Genomic DNA, 16,349 nt, shown 5'->3' on the forward strand with positions numbered 1-16,349 from the left:
GGGTACTAAGATGACTGATGAATATTTTTATGAATAACTAGCTGTCCCAGCGAACTTCGTACCGCGGATCATTTTTTTTTTTTGACGAATGTTATATTTTAATACTTATTATCCTAATCCGGCGTAAGAGGAATCCAAAAAATCAAATATCATAAATATTGGACCAACCGTTCTTGAGTTATAAATGGTGTAACTAACACAACTTTCTTTTACATATATAGATATACTTACTTAGAATATAAATATAAACACCCAGACACTGAAAAACATTCATGCTCATCACACAAACATTTTCCAATAGTGGGAATCGAACCCACGACCTTGGACTCAGAAAGCAGGGTCGTTGCAAACTGCGCCAATCATGATGATAACAGACCAAAGGATCGGCCGTAGATATTTATCTGTTAGATAATCGAAAAAGACCGTTTATTACTACAGACTATCAAAGGCATAGACTTAAGAACATACAGAAACCGTGTACACGACTAATATTGATGCATCAAAAACCACTCCACTTTAGTAGTGTTTCTCGAACAGGTGATTACATTAAACAGCTGTCGGTTATTATGTTACGTGTAAAGTTCTAAACGTTTACAAAGAATATGACGTGACCGTACTGTTTTTATGTATTTAAATGGGAAAATGAGAAAAAAATTGTGAGCTAGCAACATAGCGCGAGTTTGAAGTCAAACGTGCGCGGGGCGTTTTCACTGTTTTTGGACACAATGCAATAATGGTTAAATGAGGGTTCTGTAGGTTTTTGATTTTATGTTTACGCCATTGGTAGCCAGGAAGCGATCACAATGTGGCGATAAGGCCGCCAAATTTTATATATTGTGTAAAATCGTTATTTAAAAAAAAAAACCTGTATTTTTCATATGGTGTGCAATAGTTGTGTGTTTGTCAGAAATTATAAATTCCCAAATTGCCCGTGCCGGAAATCAAACCCAGGAACTCCTACTTAAATTTATAATGCAGGAGGTCGTAGGGTGGAGTTAGCGAGTTTATGAATAAAATGAAAGGTTGCTGTTGAGCTATGTATCAACCCTATTTGCAATACGCTAAAGTGGTGGCGGGTCGCTCGAGGCGTAAAGATTTACGTGACCAATCTTCATCTGCAGGTCAAGGACATCGACAGTGAGAGTCAGCGCTCCGCCAGGCCGCCCGACACAGCAAGCGGGCTCGAGGAGAAACTGTGAGTTGCATGATGCTTTTATTTCTTTGAAGTTATACTTCTTTAGGCGCGTAAATTTTACGATGCACACGCTCACCGTCACAAAAATGGCACCCTGAAGTTAGCTATAGTTAACGTTTTAGTTTTTCAAAAAATGGTTTGAATGTACACTTACAATTGTCAAAGTCTGCGGGCTCATTCCAGTGATTTCATTGTATACTCAACTTTTAATGTTGAGTGAAACTTGGTTGTCCGAAAATGAGATAACTTAGTTAGTGTCGATTTTTCTACAAACGTAGAATAAGTTGAAAGATAAAATTCTTGAAACGATTTTAATCTTGTTGCGCCAAAGAAGTATAACTTCTAACGCGTTTTTTTAAATTCTACTTCAAGTTAGCCCTTGATTGCAGTTTCACCTGTTGGTAAATAATGATGTAATCTGAGATGGTAACGGGCTAGTCTGTTAGGAGTACATCAGTTATATTAACCCCATAATCGGTTTCTGCGTGCTTGCTTGCTGTATACAAGACAAGTTGGAAATGTAGTACAGGGGCACCGCCCCTAAGAAGGATCTCGCGTTCAGGATTCAGGATTCAGCGTTAGCCAAAAAGCACTACTTCTACTAGTAGAAGCAGAGCTTTTCATGACAGAGCTCGTCTTCGGAACTACTACCACCATGCTTTCTGCCGCTAAGCAGCATTGTTGCAATGCTGTGTTCCGATCTGAAGGGTATGGTTGCTCATTGTAATTGTGCACTGGGTTTCTTACCCGAGTATGCATACAGCATAGAACGGCAAAAATCCTCCTCCGATACGAGCTATATATCAATTTCAGGGTAGGCAGTGCTTTTGTGCATGTATTAAGGGCACGCCACTGAATTAAAGGCATATGAGGCTTGATATCTACGTCTCAGGTTGACAGACACAGGGCTGTAGGACGTGTTCCTTGCATGTCCTGCGAAATGATGCTCTGTTTTTAGAGGATATTACTATTACACCATTGGCGTTTTATTCCTTTTGCAAATTGCTCACTCCTAAGGGAACTATACTATGTATGTCTGCCTCGTTTGTCTTCTACTTAACATGTACGATCTACCAAGACTTGATTCCCTATCTCGCCGATTTATTTTTATGCATGGTTATTTCCATTGAGTTTTCCCTAACAGAAATGTCGAAAGAACCAACCCTGATTTCGAAAACAAGCGTAGCTTGTACCTTGTGCCTCGTAGAACGCTTTAGGCCATCATTTCCGACTATCAAAACTTGCCGTTAAAGCCAGATAAAATTTCATATTTTATATACAAATTAAGCAAGAACCGTTAAAAAATAAAAAATAAAAATAGTTTATTTGGGTAAAACCGTTAAATTATATGAAGGTTTTTTTATGTAACTAACTGTCTTTATCGTCTCAGTCTACCGCAGCGATCAAACGTGCATTAAAATTAATATTATAATATAATTGACTATAGAATAATTGAATAGAAGAAAAAGTTTAGAGCATAAACCCACCACACTGCTCCAGTGTGGATTGGTGGGCTTTGACGATTATTGTCACAAGTGATCTATAACGGGGCTAGGGGAATAGATCACCGGCATTTCTATCAATGACACATCTTAAAGCCCACCAGCCCAAAATATGCTGAAGTGGCTTGGCGTGGCTTGATAATGATGACCTACTTGTATAACTTTTAGTTTTTTATTTGATCGGATTGAGTTAATTGGCAGATTTTAACTATTTACTTTTATATTACGGCCTTAGTACCTCAATGTTTGGCTTATGGCTATTTGGAGCTAGACTCAAGCTCAGTTGAACAGTCGAAAAATCGCTAAGAGATTCAAAAGTACTTTACAGCAGCGGCTACATACCTATTTATTGTTTTGAACTTCAATAGCTGTTTTCTCTCTTATCACTGAACAGTCAATGTCCGTGAGACAGTGGCATCTTAATTGGTATTAAATAAACTCGCAAAACAGTTTCAATTACACGTTTTTGACGACCTCTTTGGCGCATCGGTTAGCGCTGTGAATTTAAGTACGTGGTCCCGGGTTGGATTCCCGACAGGGGCAATTTGGGAATTTATTTAGTGAAGAAAATGTCCAATACGAGTTATATATACTTAAGGGTAGGCTTTTTATAACTCTTAAAATGCCTATTCTTAGGTGTTTAAAATTCGTACTGGAGGATTTTCTTCATTTTATATCATCTGCTTACCCTGTGCATACCCTCTATGCACGCCACTGGTGGGAGGCTATGACCGTGGCTAGTCACCACCCTACCGACGAAGACGTGCCGCTAAGCAATTAAGAATTCCGGTGCGATGTCGTGTAGAAACTTATTAGAGACTACAATACTCCCTAACAGGTTAGCCCGCTAGCATCATCATTTACCACCAGGTGAGATTGCAGTCAAGGGGTAACCTGTAGTGGAATAAAAAACGCCATTAAAATGTTTGAAGTATGCATTTTCACTATGGGCTTTTCCTGAAATAAAGAGATTATTATTATTCTTATCTTATATCTTTAAATGAGCAATTCTTATATATATAATTGGAATCTCGGAATCGGCTTCAACGATTTTCATGAAATTTAATATACAGGGCGTTTCGGGGGCTATAAATCGATCTAGCCAGGATTCATTTTTAGAAAATGTAATTTTATTTGTGTTTTCCGGTAATAACTGATTTGGTGCTGATAAAGTAGCACGGGTCAGCTAGTTATTAATGAAATAAAGTAACAGATTATTATTAAAATAAATTAGATATAGTAACGAAACTATAACTATAGTTAACACCTACTAGAATATGCGTGTAATGAGTAAAGAGACAATTGCTTTCTAGTATAATAATATCGAATAATGTAATAGCTGCTTTGAAAGATGGCATCTTAATATCCAGGAAGTCTAGAGATCGCATCGACGCAATGTTCTATACATTTTATTATGTAAGCACTCCGCTTAAGAGTATAGTTGGGACACACTAAGTTAGCTTTACTTAATGTTTGCGACTGATGAGTTGATTATACTACAATACTCATGTTGCATTTGCGTATCTTACAAAAGACTTTACAATCGAGTTTGTAGGGTTTTTTTTATAGTAATTGTTGACGCCGTGTGGAGACGGCATTTCAGAATACAGTTGTCACCACCCCTCTTCTTTCCGCGGGTGTCGTACGAGTCGACTAAGGAAATATAACGGAGAGCGGGCAGCAGCGTTCTCCGTGCTACTACTACCATTACTGCGATTGATAGCCGTTTGGCAAAGTGGGCAGGTTCGATTCCCACAACAGGAAAAATGTCAGTGTGATGAACATGAACGTTTTCAGTGTCTGGGTGTTGATCTGTATATTATAAGTATTTATGTGTATTATATTCATAAAAATATTCATCAGCTATCTGCTAGATAGCGATGCATGTGTTGTCGTAGTATATTTATTTATTTTTTTTATATATCACCACTCCAAACTAAAATTAATTTTTAAAATTTAATTGCTGCACCTACCCGTTCCTTCGTTTCCCCCAACGTCAAAGGTTGTCTGGAAGAGATGGCTTTAGTGATAAGACCGCCTTTGCACGCTCTATTCTCTATTCTCAGTTTCTTCTGTATATGCGTTTACTTTGTATAAAATGTGTGTGTGTGTTTGTTTGTGTGAAAGCTTTACTTTCACACAAATAAACTAAACTGTCTGTGAGATAATCAAATTGAAATTACATATACAGTGACGAGAGCAATCAATAAATAAACTAAAAATTTAATCCTAAGAAATAAATCTACTCTTCTTGCCTTTTCTTCTTTCATTAAAGGTTGTCTGGAGGAGACCATTTAAAGCGATAAGACCGCATTTGCGCATTTTTATTCTTCTTATATTTATGTTTTCAATTTATATTATCTTTTTCCCTTAATTGTGTGCAATAAAGAATTTATCTATCTATCTATCTATTTGATTAGCATGGGTTTGAAGTCTGAAGTAAAGCGTGATACCATAGATCCATAGAGAATTTATTCTATGGTCTAAATACGCGCTACTGCAATCTAAAAAGAGTAATACAAATGCCTCGACACAAAACGCTCACTGATAAATAGATCGGCAATAATGTGGGAGTCAAACGATTATACTTAATATCTAGCGCAAGAAGTGATCGAGACAATAGCCATGCAAAAACCGCGTCGGCAACTAGGCACGTTTCCTTTCCTTCTTAAACGGTTACACTTTGTGTACTAGTGTATGAGGTGTATTTCAAACATGGCACATTTATCGTTGATTTTACGTCTGCCGGAATATAAAGTATCGTATGAATGTACCTTTTTTTTTCAATGTATGTCGAGATTTGACTTTGCTTATCAGTGTTCTCCTTTATTCACCTGTATATTTTGAATTTTGAGTCCGTAGGGTGCAACGTATCTATCTATTTGAAATTTCATCGAGATCGTTTCAGGAGTTTAGCTAAACATAGGCAACAAATACAATACAAAGATTTTTTGTAGGCTTTAACCTATTTATTTTGCCGGGATAAAAAGTATCCTTTGTCCTTTACGGGGATGTAGACTATCTGTTTTGAATTCTGTTATGATCGTTTCAGCGGTAAGTTGAACATAGGTAACAAACAAATAGGCACTTTCGCATTTAAAACCTGTGTGAGCCAAAGCTGCAATGAGGATATAAACACTATGATATTCATTTTACGGGTTCCACTTTACAACCTTTAAAAAAAACAAGTCCAAACAAACCAATGCGTGCCTAAGCTTGTAAATAAATTCAAAAGAAAAAAAATAAATACATCACACGAAAAAATATACTATTTTTCAGACTGTTGAATAATGGAATATGTTGTATGTATGTTTGTAACCGACTTCTTTGGACGCTATTTTGACCCACTTTAATTCTAATAAAACATGGACCCCTCTAGGCCTTCATGATCGTTCATCCATGGGTCCATGTGCCCATTACCAGCCCTATTATGACGTTACTAAACCATATAATACCTCTTCTCTATTATAACGTTTTTGCTATCTACTGAATGCGAGAAACCTTGAAAGTAGTTTTATCATTTTGCCAACTTTTCTATTTAAATAAGTTAACAGTTAATTATCAGCACGGGATATCCGCTGAAATTACACACGAAATTTATGTATGTGAAGTTAGTGCATTCATTAGCATTAGGACAAAGTGATCGGTGGCCCAGTTCAGTCATGGTTAGAACTTTATCACTAACATATCACAGGAAGGTCCTCCGCCATACTGTATTTAAAACAATTATGCTTTTTAGCCAATGAATAGTATAAAGTACTCTAGTGACATTTATAATGAAGAGGCAGTCAATGAAAAACAACTTTGGTGCACCTACCCTCAGTGCAGTGCCGTAGCCCCAAGCTGTCCTAGGAAATATTTTCCTAAAGTAGTACCCCAAGCACAACGAATTTAACCTCTAAATAACCATGTAGGACTATCACAGGCCCTTATGAAGCGTTCATATATATATTTTTACATAATTGTAAGGGGACGGTGATAACTTCATTAGCCAACTTAAACCTAAAGCTTCCTAACGCGCTTTATAAGCCGCGCCGTTGTGGGTTCTTCTTCTTAGAAGAACCCACAACAAACTTAGCCGGGTATTTTTTTTGTTATCACCATCTTACGCTATGAAGTTAGAGCAATTTGTTGTCGTTTAAGTATATGAAAGGTTTGAACACCTCTAACTTTTTAAGTTATGTGCGTTTTTTGAGTAATTAAAATATAACTTGCAGGTTTGAGAATTCTCGACAATGTTCTCAAAGGTGTGTGGAGTCCACCAATGCGCACCGGGCCAGCGTGGTGGACTACGGCCTTAATCCCTTCTCATTGTGGGAGGAGACCCGTTCCCTGTAGGGGGCCGATTATGAGTGCCTTGTGTTTTATTAGAAAAAGATCAATAAAATTTAAAAATAACAAAACCATATTCCTCTTAATGGCGTGTTCTTAATACATGTACTCAAGCACTACCAACCAAAAATTTTCACATAAATCTCATGCAAGATTTTATCAATTTGTGCCAAATTGCTTCTTAACGCCTTACCCTCAAAAACAACGTCTTTGACCACGTTTATTAATAAGGGGGTCATTGGATCTGGCTCATTAATAAACGTGGCGTAACGTCAGAATCATTAAGCGTTGTTTTTAACACTTCACCTTGCAGAATATTTTTTATTTTTTTCAACACATTTGTTTTATTGTATTGTTAAAACAAACTTTACACTAAAAACTAAAGCAAAGATTGTTTACAGTTTAAAGCTAATAAGAAAAACTAAAATATAACTATTTGCACGCTTTTCAGTGCAGATAACTGCGAAGAAAGAGTCTGATATTTAAACAAGGATGCTATGTTTTGCATAAACAAAGCAACATTGTATAATAGAACAATTTGTCAGAATTGATATGGCACGAAAAAAACGCACAGTTTCTACAACATGTTCCTAATCAAATATAAACTACACTGTTACAAAGAACGTATCTCGTACAAAATAAACTTAACCCGCCATATAAGCGTGGAACTTGGAAGGTCCCGGGTGCGAAGATGCGTTGCCAGGCCATGATGCTGAGTCGAAAGTAGGAGTTACTATATACAATTTTCCCTAACGGCGAAGCGGTGATAGCGCAGTTCGGGGGCCGAGTTAGAATCCCAGCACGCACCTCTTACTTTTAAAAGTTATATGCGTTTTATGTAATTAAAAATTTTACTTGCTTTGACGGCGAAGGAAAACATGGTGAGGAAACCTGCATGCCTGATAGTTCTAAATAATATTCTCAAAGATATGCGGAGTCCACTAATTCGCAATGAGCCAGCGTGGTGGACTAAGGCCCTTATCATCGTGAGAGGAGACCCGTGCCCTGTAGCGGGTCGGTAATGGGTCGATATGATGATGATGATGGTTCCCCAAACAGGTTAGCCCGTTAGAATATTAGCATCATTGCTTTTCACTAGGTGACATTGCAGACAACAAAAGTTGTTAGTTTTAATCCTACAATCTGGACTTATAATCCCACTTCTGATTTTAAATTTATTAATGCTTGCATGTACTCTAAGTATCCACCCAATGATTTATAGATATAACATATGCGTTATTAACAACAATGGCGCGCATTGCCTCCATATCTTCCGCACTCCACACAAAGAGAGATGTTCTCAGCGAAATTACAATTGATTATATTCGTCGCGTGACGTCGCGTCGTGCACACTTGTTCCTGTATTGTCGTACAAACATGGACTGCCTAACCAAACTGCCTCGTTGGTCTAGTGGTAAGCAGTTTGACTACGGATTATCGAGTCTTGGGTTCAATGTCCGCGTCGATAACTGTTAGGTATTGGTGGTTTCTGTTAAAAATCTCATTACTACTCGGAATTAGGAATTTGGTGGTGTTTAGTAGAGCACGTTAAGCTGTCGGTCTCGGTTATTATAATTATTTTGTATTATAATTTCATGTGACAATAACATTTCAAGAGATTGCTTTTGCAATAAGACCGCCTTTGCACACAACTGTATTGAACTTTTTTTCTTTTTTTTTAAATTGTTTTTAATTTTATTTATTTTTTCTTTTCTTGTGTGTTTCTTTTATTGTTTCTAAGTTTGTGCAATAAAGTATTCTAAATAATATAAAAAAAAATCATCCTTTTTGTTTAATTTAAGCAATAAAATAGCTTATGTATAACTTACCTCCTAAGTTAGTTAGGTATTTTCCTTACCAGTTAAAGCAAGTTATATTTAATTGCTTAAACCAAAAACGCTCATATTAACTCCGAAAAGTTAGAGGCGCGTGTCGGGGACCGAACTCCTACTATCACCGTATTCTGATTTTACCCGGGCCCTGTAGTGAATCTTGAATATGTTGTTGATGATAATTAAGAATAAACCGGTGATAGCCTAGTGAGTAAGGCTTCAGTTTCCCTTTCTGGGAGACAGAGTTCGATTTCCGACAAACGGACATACGAATAACTTTTCGAAGTTACTCGTATGTCCGTTTTAAGCAATTTAACATAACTTGCCGCATAGGTGAAGGAAAACATCGTAAGGAAACCTGAATGACTGAGAGTTCTCCATAATGTCAAAGGCATGTTAAGTCTACTGGCACTTCGCCAGCGTCGTGGACTACGCCTAATACCTTCTGGAGAGCCGTGCCTTGTAGTTGAATGGTAGTAGATTAATAATGATGATAATAAATTCAAAACCCTACAACAGACAAAACGATTCTACCGTGCAACTTCGTTTCTACCAAACGCCTTTGTATAATGCGTACTGAGATTGCTGTAGGATTGTTTTCACCAAAATATTCTTTTCTCGGCTCATTTGACCCTTTTTAAGACTTTTGTTTTGCCAAACGAACGATATTTAGATCATCTCTACGAGAAAAAATTCTCTGCTTAAGTACAGAAGATTTGAAGTAGTGTGGCAAAATTCTTCTAAGCGTATTATACGGCAAATTCTTCTTGCGAATTTTTATTATTACTTCCCTTGTAGATTTATCACAACTTTTATTTTTCCCCAAGTAGTTTTGCCGGGAAATGGTAATAAAATAACACCCCTTAAGTGTATTTAATAAATTAATATAAAAAACACACAAATATAATTATGCATATCATAGGTACTACCGCCAAATTACCATAAAATCATTAACCATCTCTCATGCATACTAAATGTTGTCGGATATGATAATTTATCGATCGGATCTTTCCCTTTTTCTTTATTCATAAGTCGTGACCTTCGTTGGAACTGCCTTTGTTGATAAATAATAACTGATAAATTATTTACTGATTGTATTGTAATAGGTACTCACAGTCAGCGTCTTTTAACAATAATTATGATTAAATTACAACAAAAAATACACTTAAAATATCAATTACTTGTAAAATAATCCCAATTACTACTTTAGTAAAAGTTTCTTTAAAATTATTACAAAATTATTTGCTAACATTATTTAACTGAATCAGTTTAAGAATAGACTGGATAAACATCAAAAAGACAAAGAGCGCGAGAAATGATATAGACGCATCAGCGAAAGCTGCTTAGTCTATTATATAATAATAATAACAATGCAACTTTCCAACTTATTAGAAATAATCTTCTTTCATCCATAATGTTCTCAAAGGCATGTTACCACCCTACCGACAAAGACATGCCGCTAAACGTTTTAGTGTTCCGGTACGATGTCGCGTAGAAACCTATTAGGGTATAAGTGTGACTGCCATGCTCCCTAACAGGTTAAGCCGCTACAATCTTAGGTTTCATCAGGCGAGATTGCAGTCAAGGGCTAACTTATAGTGGACAAAAAAATAATCTTGTGCCAGATATTATGTTATTAGAATGATGTTCACGACATTGTGTCGGTGGGTATTTTGATTTAAACAGGTACAGGTGCATTTTTTTATACTTCAGTCTTGTATTGAGACTTTCTTCAAACCTAAAAAAGCTTCTGTTATGCCCAATACGGTCGCAATACAATTCAATCAAACAAGAGAAGTGAATCTGGGTTAGTGATTGTTACACGTGCTGTGTTCAGCCTAATGCACCAGTTACGCAGTCTGTTAGGCCTAATACATTCGTTGCTCAATACGCACGCGTGATCTATGGCGATTATTAAATAACTAGCTATGGCCTGCGGTTTCACCCGCATAAGCTACAGGAGGTGGAGTACTGTGACATAGTCTACAATCTTTTTAAATAAATCAGATTCAGATCAGATAGTTAAGTTAGTAGTAGAACTAGCAGTAGGTACTGCTAGTTCCAAATATACAAACATACGAACAAACAGTTCAGCTAATAAAGATAGCGATGCATCTTCTTCCTTCAACATATTGCAACAGACTACTAAGTGCGTGCGTGCGTGAATAAAATATATATTCTTGCTTTTTTGACTGCGATTAATAATCGAGGGATGTGTAGTTTGTCCTTAAAATATCTTTAATGTACAGATTTGAAGCGGTGATAGCTCAGTGGAGCTCGACTTACCTTTCGGGGAGCCGAGTTCGAATCGTAGCACACACCTCTAACTTTTCTTAGTTTCGTGCGTTTTAAGTAATTAAATATCACTTGCTTCAACGGTGAAGCAAACATCGTGAGGAAGCCTGCATGCTTGAGAGTTCTCCATAACGTTCTTAAAGGGAGTCCACCAATCCGCACTGGGCCAGCGTGGTGGACCACGGCCTTAACCCCTCCTCATTGTGGGAGGAGACCCGTGCCCTGTAGTGGACCGGTCATGGGTTGATTTAATGTACAGAATTGGACCTGTTACAGTTTTATTTTAAGTACATATACCGAAGGCATGGATGCTAAGTCTGTTACAGCTGTATTTTGTTATGCTTTATTATGGACCACTTCTGGTATCTTGGTGAGCTCTGTGGTCTTATAATTCTAATACTAGAGCTTTTGTGACACTACTATTCTGGAGAAGTACTGCTGCCATGCTTATTCTGCCGCCAAGCAGCATTGTTTCAATGCTGTGTTAAGGTCAAAAGTGCGTAGTTGCCGGTGTAATAACAGGCAATTTTATTACTAAAAAAAATTAAGTCATGTGAGGTAATATAGCCAGGGCTAATTACAGCTGTTATGATATGCTATATTTTTGATGATTGAGTAATTTATAATTCCAGAAACTTGTGTCTTGTGGTCGTTTCTCAGTACTAATACGCAGGCATACCCATAATTAACGCAGGTCGTATCCTACACCAGCGCACGCCCCATCGACCATGGTACTATAGTCATACCGTCTGGTCTCTAGCCGTCATCCATGAATAAACCGGGAGGTTCCAATTGTGCAGGAATAGGTGCAGAAGCCAAAGCGCGACGGACTATATCATTATAAATAAACAATAAATAAATATACTACGACAATACACACATCGCCATCTAGTCCCAAAGTAAGCGTAGCTTGTTTTATGGGTACTAAGATAACTGATGAATAATTTTTATGAATAATTTACATAAATGCTTATAATATACAGATAAACACTGACTGACTGACACTGAAATCATCAAATATTGTCCAGTTGTGGGAATGGAACCCACGGCATTGGACTCAGAAAGCAGGGTCGCTGCTCACTGCGCCAATCGGGCGTCATCGATAGCACCGTGAAGATATAAACGGCCAGCACTTCGATTACAACTACCCATGGTCAGTGGCGTGCATACAGGGTATGCAAATAAATAAATAAATAAATAAATATACTACGACAATACACACACCGCCACCTAGCCCCAAAGTAAGCGTAGCTTGTGTTATGGGTACTAAGATGACTGATGAATATTTTTATGAATTATATATACATAAATACTTAGAAAATACATACAAACACCCAGACACTGAAAAACACTTAATGCTCATCACACAAACATTTTCCAGTTGTGGGAATCGAACCCACGGCCTTGGACTCAGAAAGCAGGGTCGCTGCCCACTGCGCCAGTCGGCCGTCGAACGAGTACGAGTACGAGTTATAAAAACTCATTGGTAGGCTTTTTATAACTCTTACAATGTCTATCCTTAAGGTTTACTTAACTCGTACTGGAGATTATCTTCATTTTATATCATCTCTGCATACCATCTATGCACGCTACCCATGGTGACCCAATTGATCCACACGAATGCCACAAGGGCGGTAATGAGGCTTGCAAGGAAGGATTAGGAATATCTCTCTTATGTAATATAAAGTGTATAAAGCAATTTGTGTTGATATTTATTTAAAAAGCAACTGAACGTTGTCAGTTCGGTTTCATAAAGTACAAGACGTTTAGTAATTTCAATAATAAATACTAATTAAGTAACCTCTGTTAAACTATCTCGAAATTTCAATCTAAATGCCGTCGAGATTGGTTGTTATTTATCTTTGGCTGTTTATACAATTAGTTTGTGAAATAAACTTAACTTTTTTTGCTCTTAGCGTATTATTTCAAAATTAGTAAAGGCTATAAAATTCGCTCCGGTGTACTAATATTAGAAATCTTAGTACCTAGTTAAATTTAATGCTAAGTAGAAACCGCTTGTTATTGCTCTTTGAGAAGCCATTAAAGAAATATACCATTAAAGTATGATTATTCAATCAAATTTCCACCGAATCCACCGTCAGTCATATCTCTCAGATCCCGCTGACGTTAGTTTATAGAGCTGTAGCTGTATGTAGATAATGTACCTACGTGAAAATCCACATTGCATGATGGAAGGATTACTGTCCAATGGCTAGTAAAGGCCTTTTCTCTTATTGGACAGAGGGTCAGAGCGGAGCAGTGGCGTGCACAGAGGGTATGCACTGAGTATGCAGATTATATAAAATGAAGAAATCTACAGTACGAGTTCTAAAACTTAAGGATAGCCTTTGTAAGAGTTATAATAAACTCTTACAAAGGCTATCGTTAAGTTGATTAGACTTTAACTTTGTGGACTGGAGACTTTTTCGGTCCGCTTAGTGCATGCCGTGTATGTACGCCACAGGATAGCAGGATATGTACCTTAGATCTATATCTTCAATACGAACCAACGAGCTTAGGCAATGAACAACGCTTCTATTTTTATATTTAGTGCAGGAATTAGAAATGATATAAACAAGATCAGATGAGGACATTTATTTCGAACACTTATTTCTAAAATAAATCTCCTCCAGTGACCTTCCAGCTAAGAGAGAAAGTAAGGCTTAAAAGTAAACAATAACAGCAAATAAGGCGAAGTAAATAAAAAGTTCTTCTGGTCAATAACTGTAGAAAGTAAATCTTCTAAGCAAATAAAAAAAAAACTTTTTTTTGATTCGATTCCGGTCGAAGAAAAAGGGATCTATGTAAAAGTAACCTACTTGAATAAATACAAACTGTATCATCTATTACTCATGTCATCTCGATATGTTCGTCAATGTATCAGTAATTGTAATGTAATGTACGTGTATGTCCCCAGCTCTAGAAAAATAACATAGCTGATCTCCAGATGAATAGAGTGTAATTGAATAATAAGGCTAACAATTTTGTCTGCATGTCGTACATCTCATATCGACAGATGTAGCTCAAATAATTGGCATGGTCATCGCGTGATCGTCGCTGCGGGCGACTGAATGCATGCAATATGCCTATTGCCTGTGACATAATTAGACGTAACTGCGACTTTAAATACGACATGGTGTCGTTTGGTTGTTGTATACCCGGATTGAACACAAAATATTCTCATAATAACCAATAGAGAGAGAATTGTCATAGTTAGATAAATTCAAATTCAAAAAAGCTTTCATTCATGTAGACCTAACGAGGCACTAACGAAGCGTTCACACATTTAATATGTTACCATAAATGTGAGGTGATGCTGATAATTACATTCGTCAATTTAAAACTAAAGCTAGGCGGGTTCAAAGAAGGCACCCTGGTCTAAGAAGAGCCCCCAAAAAACTTAGCCTGGTTGTTTTCTATTTTGTTATCACCATCTCACAGTCAAATTAATATTTAGCTATGAAGTTGGAGCAATTCATACCCTGACTGATTTCAGCCGCGGTGGTCAAGCGCCAGAGAGATTTTTAAACTACGTGGGAGATATACTAATGCACAAGTATCTGTGCAAACACTCTCACACACAGGTGCTCTCTCAATTCCTGTCACTCTTGTGCGCGGTTCACCTTAGGCTGCATCCTATGTACCTTAGACCTATATCTTCAATACGAACCAACGAGCTTAGGTAATGAACAACGCTTCTATTTTTATATTTAGTGCAGGAATAAGGCAGAAATAAATGTCCTCATCTGATCTTGTTTCATCTGTATGTGTGACGCTTTCTTAATAACATCGACATTCTTCTTTGTCATTTGCCTGATTTATCTTAACTCTTATTGAAAAGACTTCAACGAGCTCTCATGTATTTTCTTGTTATTTTAACTGTTATCAAAATATTATACCCCACTCCTAGACCTACATGCGTATGTAAACATTAAGGGGAACTCTCAGGCATGCAGGCTTCCTCGCGATGTTTTCCTCCACCGTGAAAGTAATATTTAAATGCTTAACAATTATAAATGAAAGAATATTTTTCTGTGTGCAAATAAATAACGAAGATCCTCACATCCACGTTCTTGTCATATTCTATGGACCTTCTTTTAGTTATATCGGAAAGGGGGCGTCCATAAATTACGTGAGGTGGTTTTTTAAATTTTCTGTCCTTCCCTCCCGCCCTGGTGAGATGTCGTGAGATTTTATTCAACCCCCTCCTTCATCCCCAAATCGAACGTGTGATTTTTCAAAATGTGGGTTTCTTACGTAAACGCGTTGGAGCGTTATTGTAAAAAGAAAAAAACAAATGGTATAAAACAAATATGATAGATTGTCACTCGAAGTATGAATGAATTTATTTTCTTTCAAACGAATTAGAGAATGATCTTAATCGTATTACGATTGCATTTTAAATTAAATCTTATTCTTGACAAAATATATTTCATCATCATCATCATCATCATATCAACCAATTACCGGTCCACTACAGGACACGGGACTCCTCCCAAAATGAGAAGAGGTTAAGGCCGTAGTCCACCACGCTGGCCCAGTGCGAATTGGTGGACTTGATACACCTTTGAGAACATTATAGAGAACTCTGAGGTATGCTTGTTCACGATCACGATGTTTTCCTACACCGTTGAAGCATGTGATATTTTAACTGAGAAAAGTGAAGTCGAAGTCCTACCCACTGGGCTAACACCGCCCATGTCGTACATTTATTATTACTAAATTATAATTCTCATGTATAAGTAAAGACTAACACAAACGCAAGTATTGGATAGAAGCAGGCGTTACTTTGCGGAAATCCATGATATATTATCAAAATTAAGCTTAATTTGCTATACTCCGCGAAAAGCAGGAGAATCTGTGTGGTGTAATTTATAATTTCTTCAATCCTTATACCCCACACCAAACAGATCTTCGGCAATATATATAGCAAATTAAGCTTAATTTTGATAACAAACGCAAGTGACAAAGCTAGTAAGATAGACTACAATTAACAAGAAACAACCACTTACTTACTATCGTAAATGTTACATAGAAATAAACAATTTGACTGTCTCTATCAACATGACCATGTACGTTGTTCACTAAAGGCATGAATACAAACAAAAGAAATCACACCACGCTCGAAAGCTTGGGAAATCCTTCAAGGCAACGGTCACATCCTTATCCTTATAAGAAAGCCACAAAATTATT

The 16,349-nt window shown here is 37.1% G+C and overlaps 1 protein-coding gene across 1 annotated transcript in view; it reads left to right on the forward strand.

Moving 5' to 3' along the window:
• The window catches only part of LOC120623675 (neprilysin-4-like), a 77,387-nt gene that overhangs the window by 18,344 nt on the left and 42,694 nt on the right, over positions 1–16,349 (forward strand). Inside the window, exon 2 of the mRNA XM_039889845.1 lies at positions 1,122–1,195. Within this exon, the coding sequence (XP_039745779.1) occupies positions 1,122–1,195 (74 nt within the window). The remainder of the gene's footprint in view (positions 1–1,121; positions 1,196–16,349) is intronic.

The sequence above is a fragment of the Pararge aegeria genome, chromosome 5 (genome assembly GCF_905163445.1).
Source record: "Pararge aegeria chromosome 5, ilParAegt1.1, whole genome shotgun sequence".
Lineage (NCBI taxonomy): Eukaryota > Metazoa > Arthropoda > Insecta > Lepidoptera > Nymphalidae > Pararge > Pararge aegeria.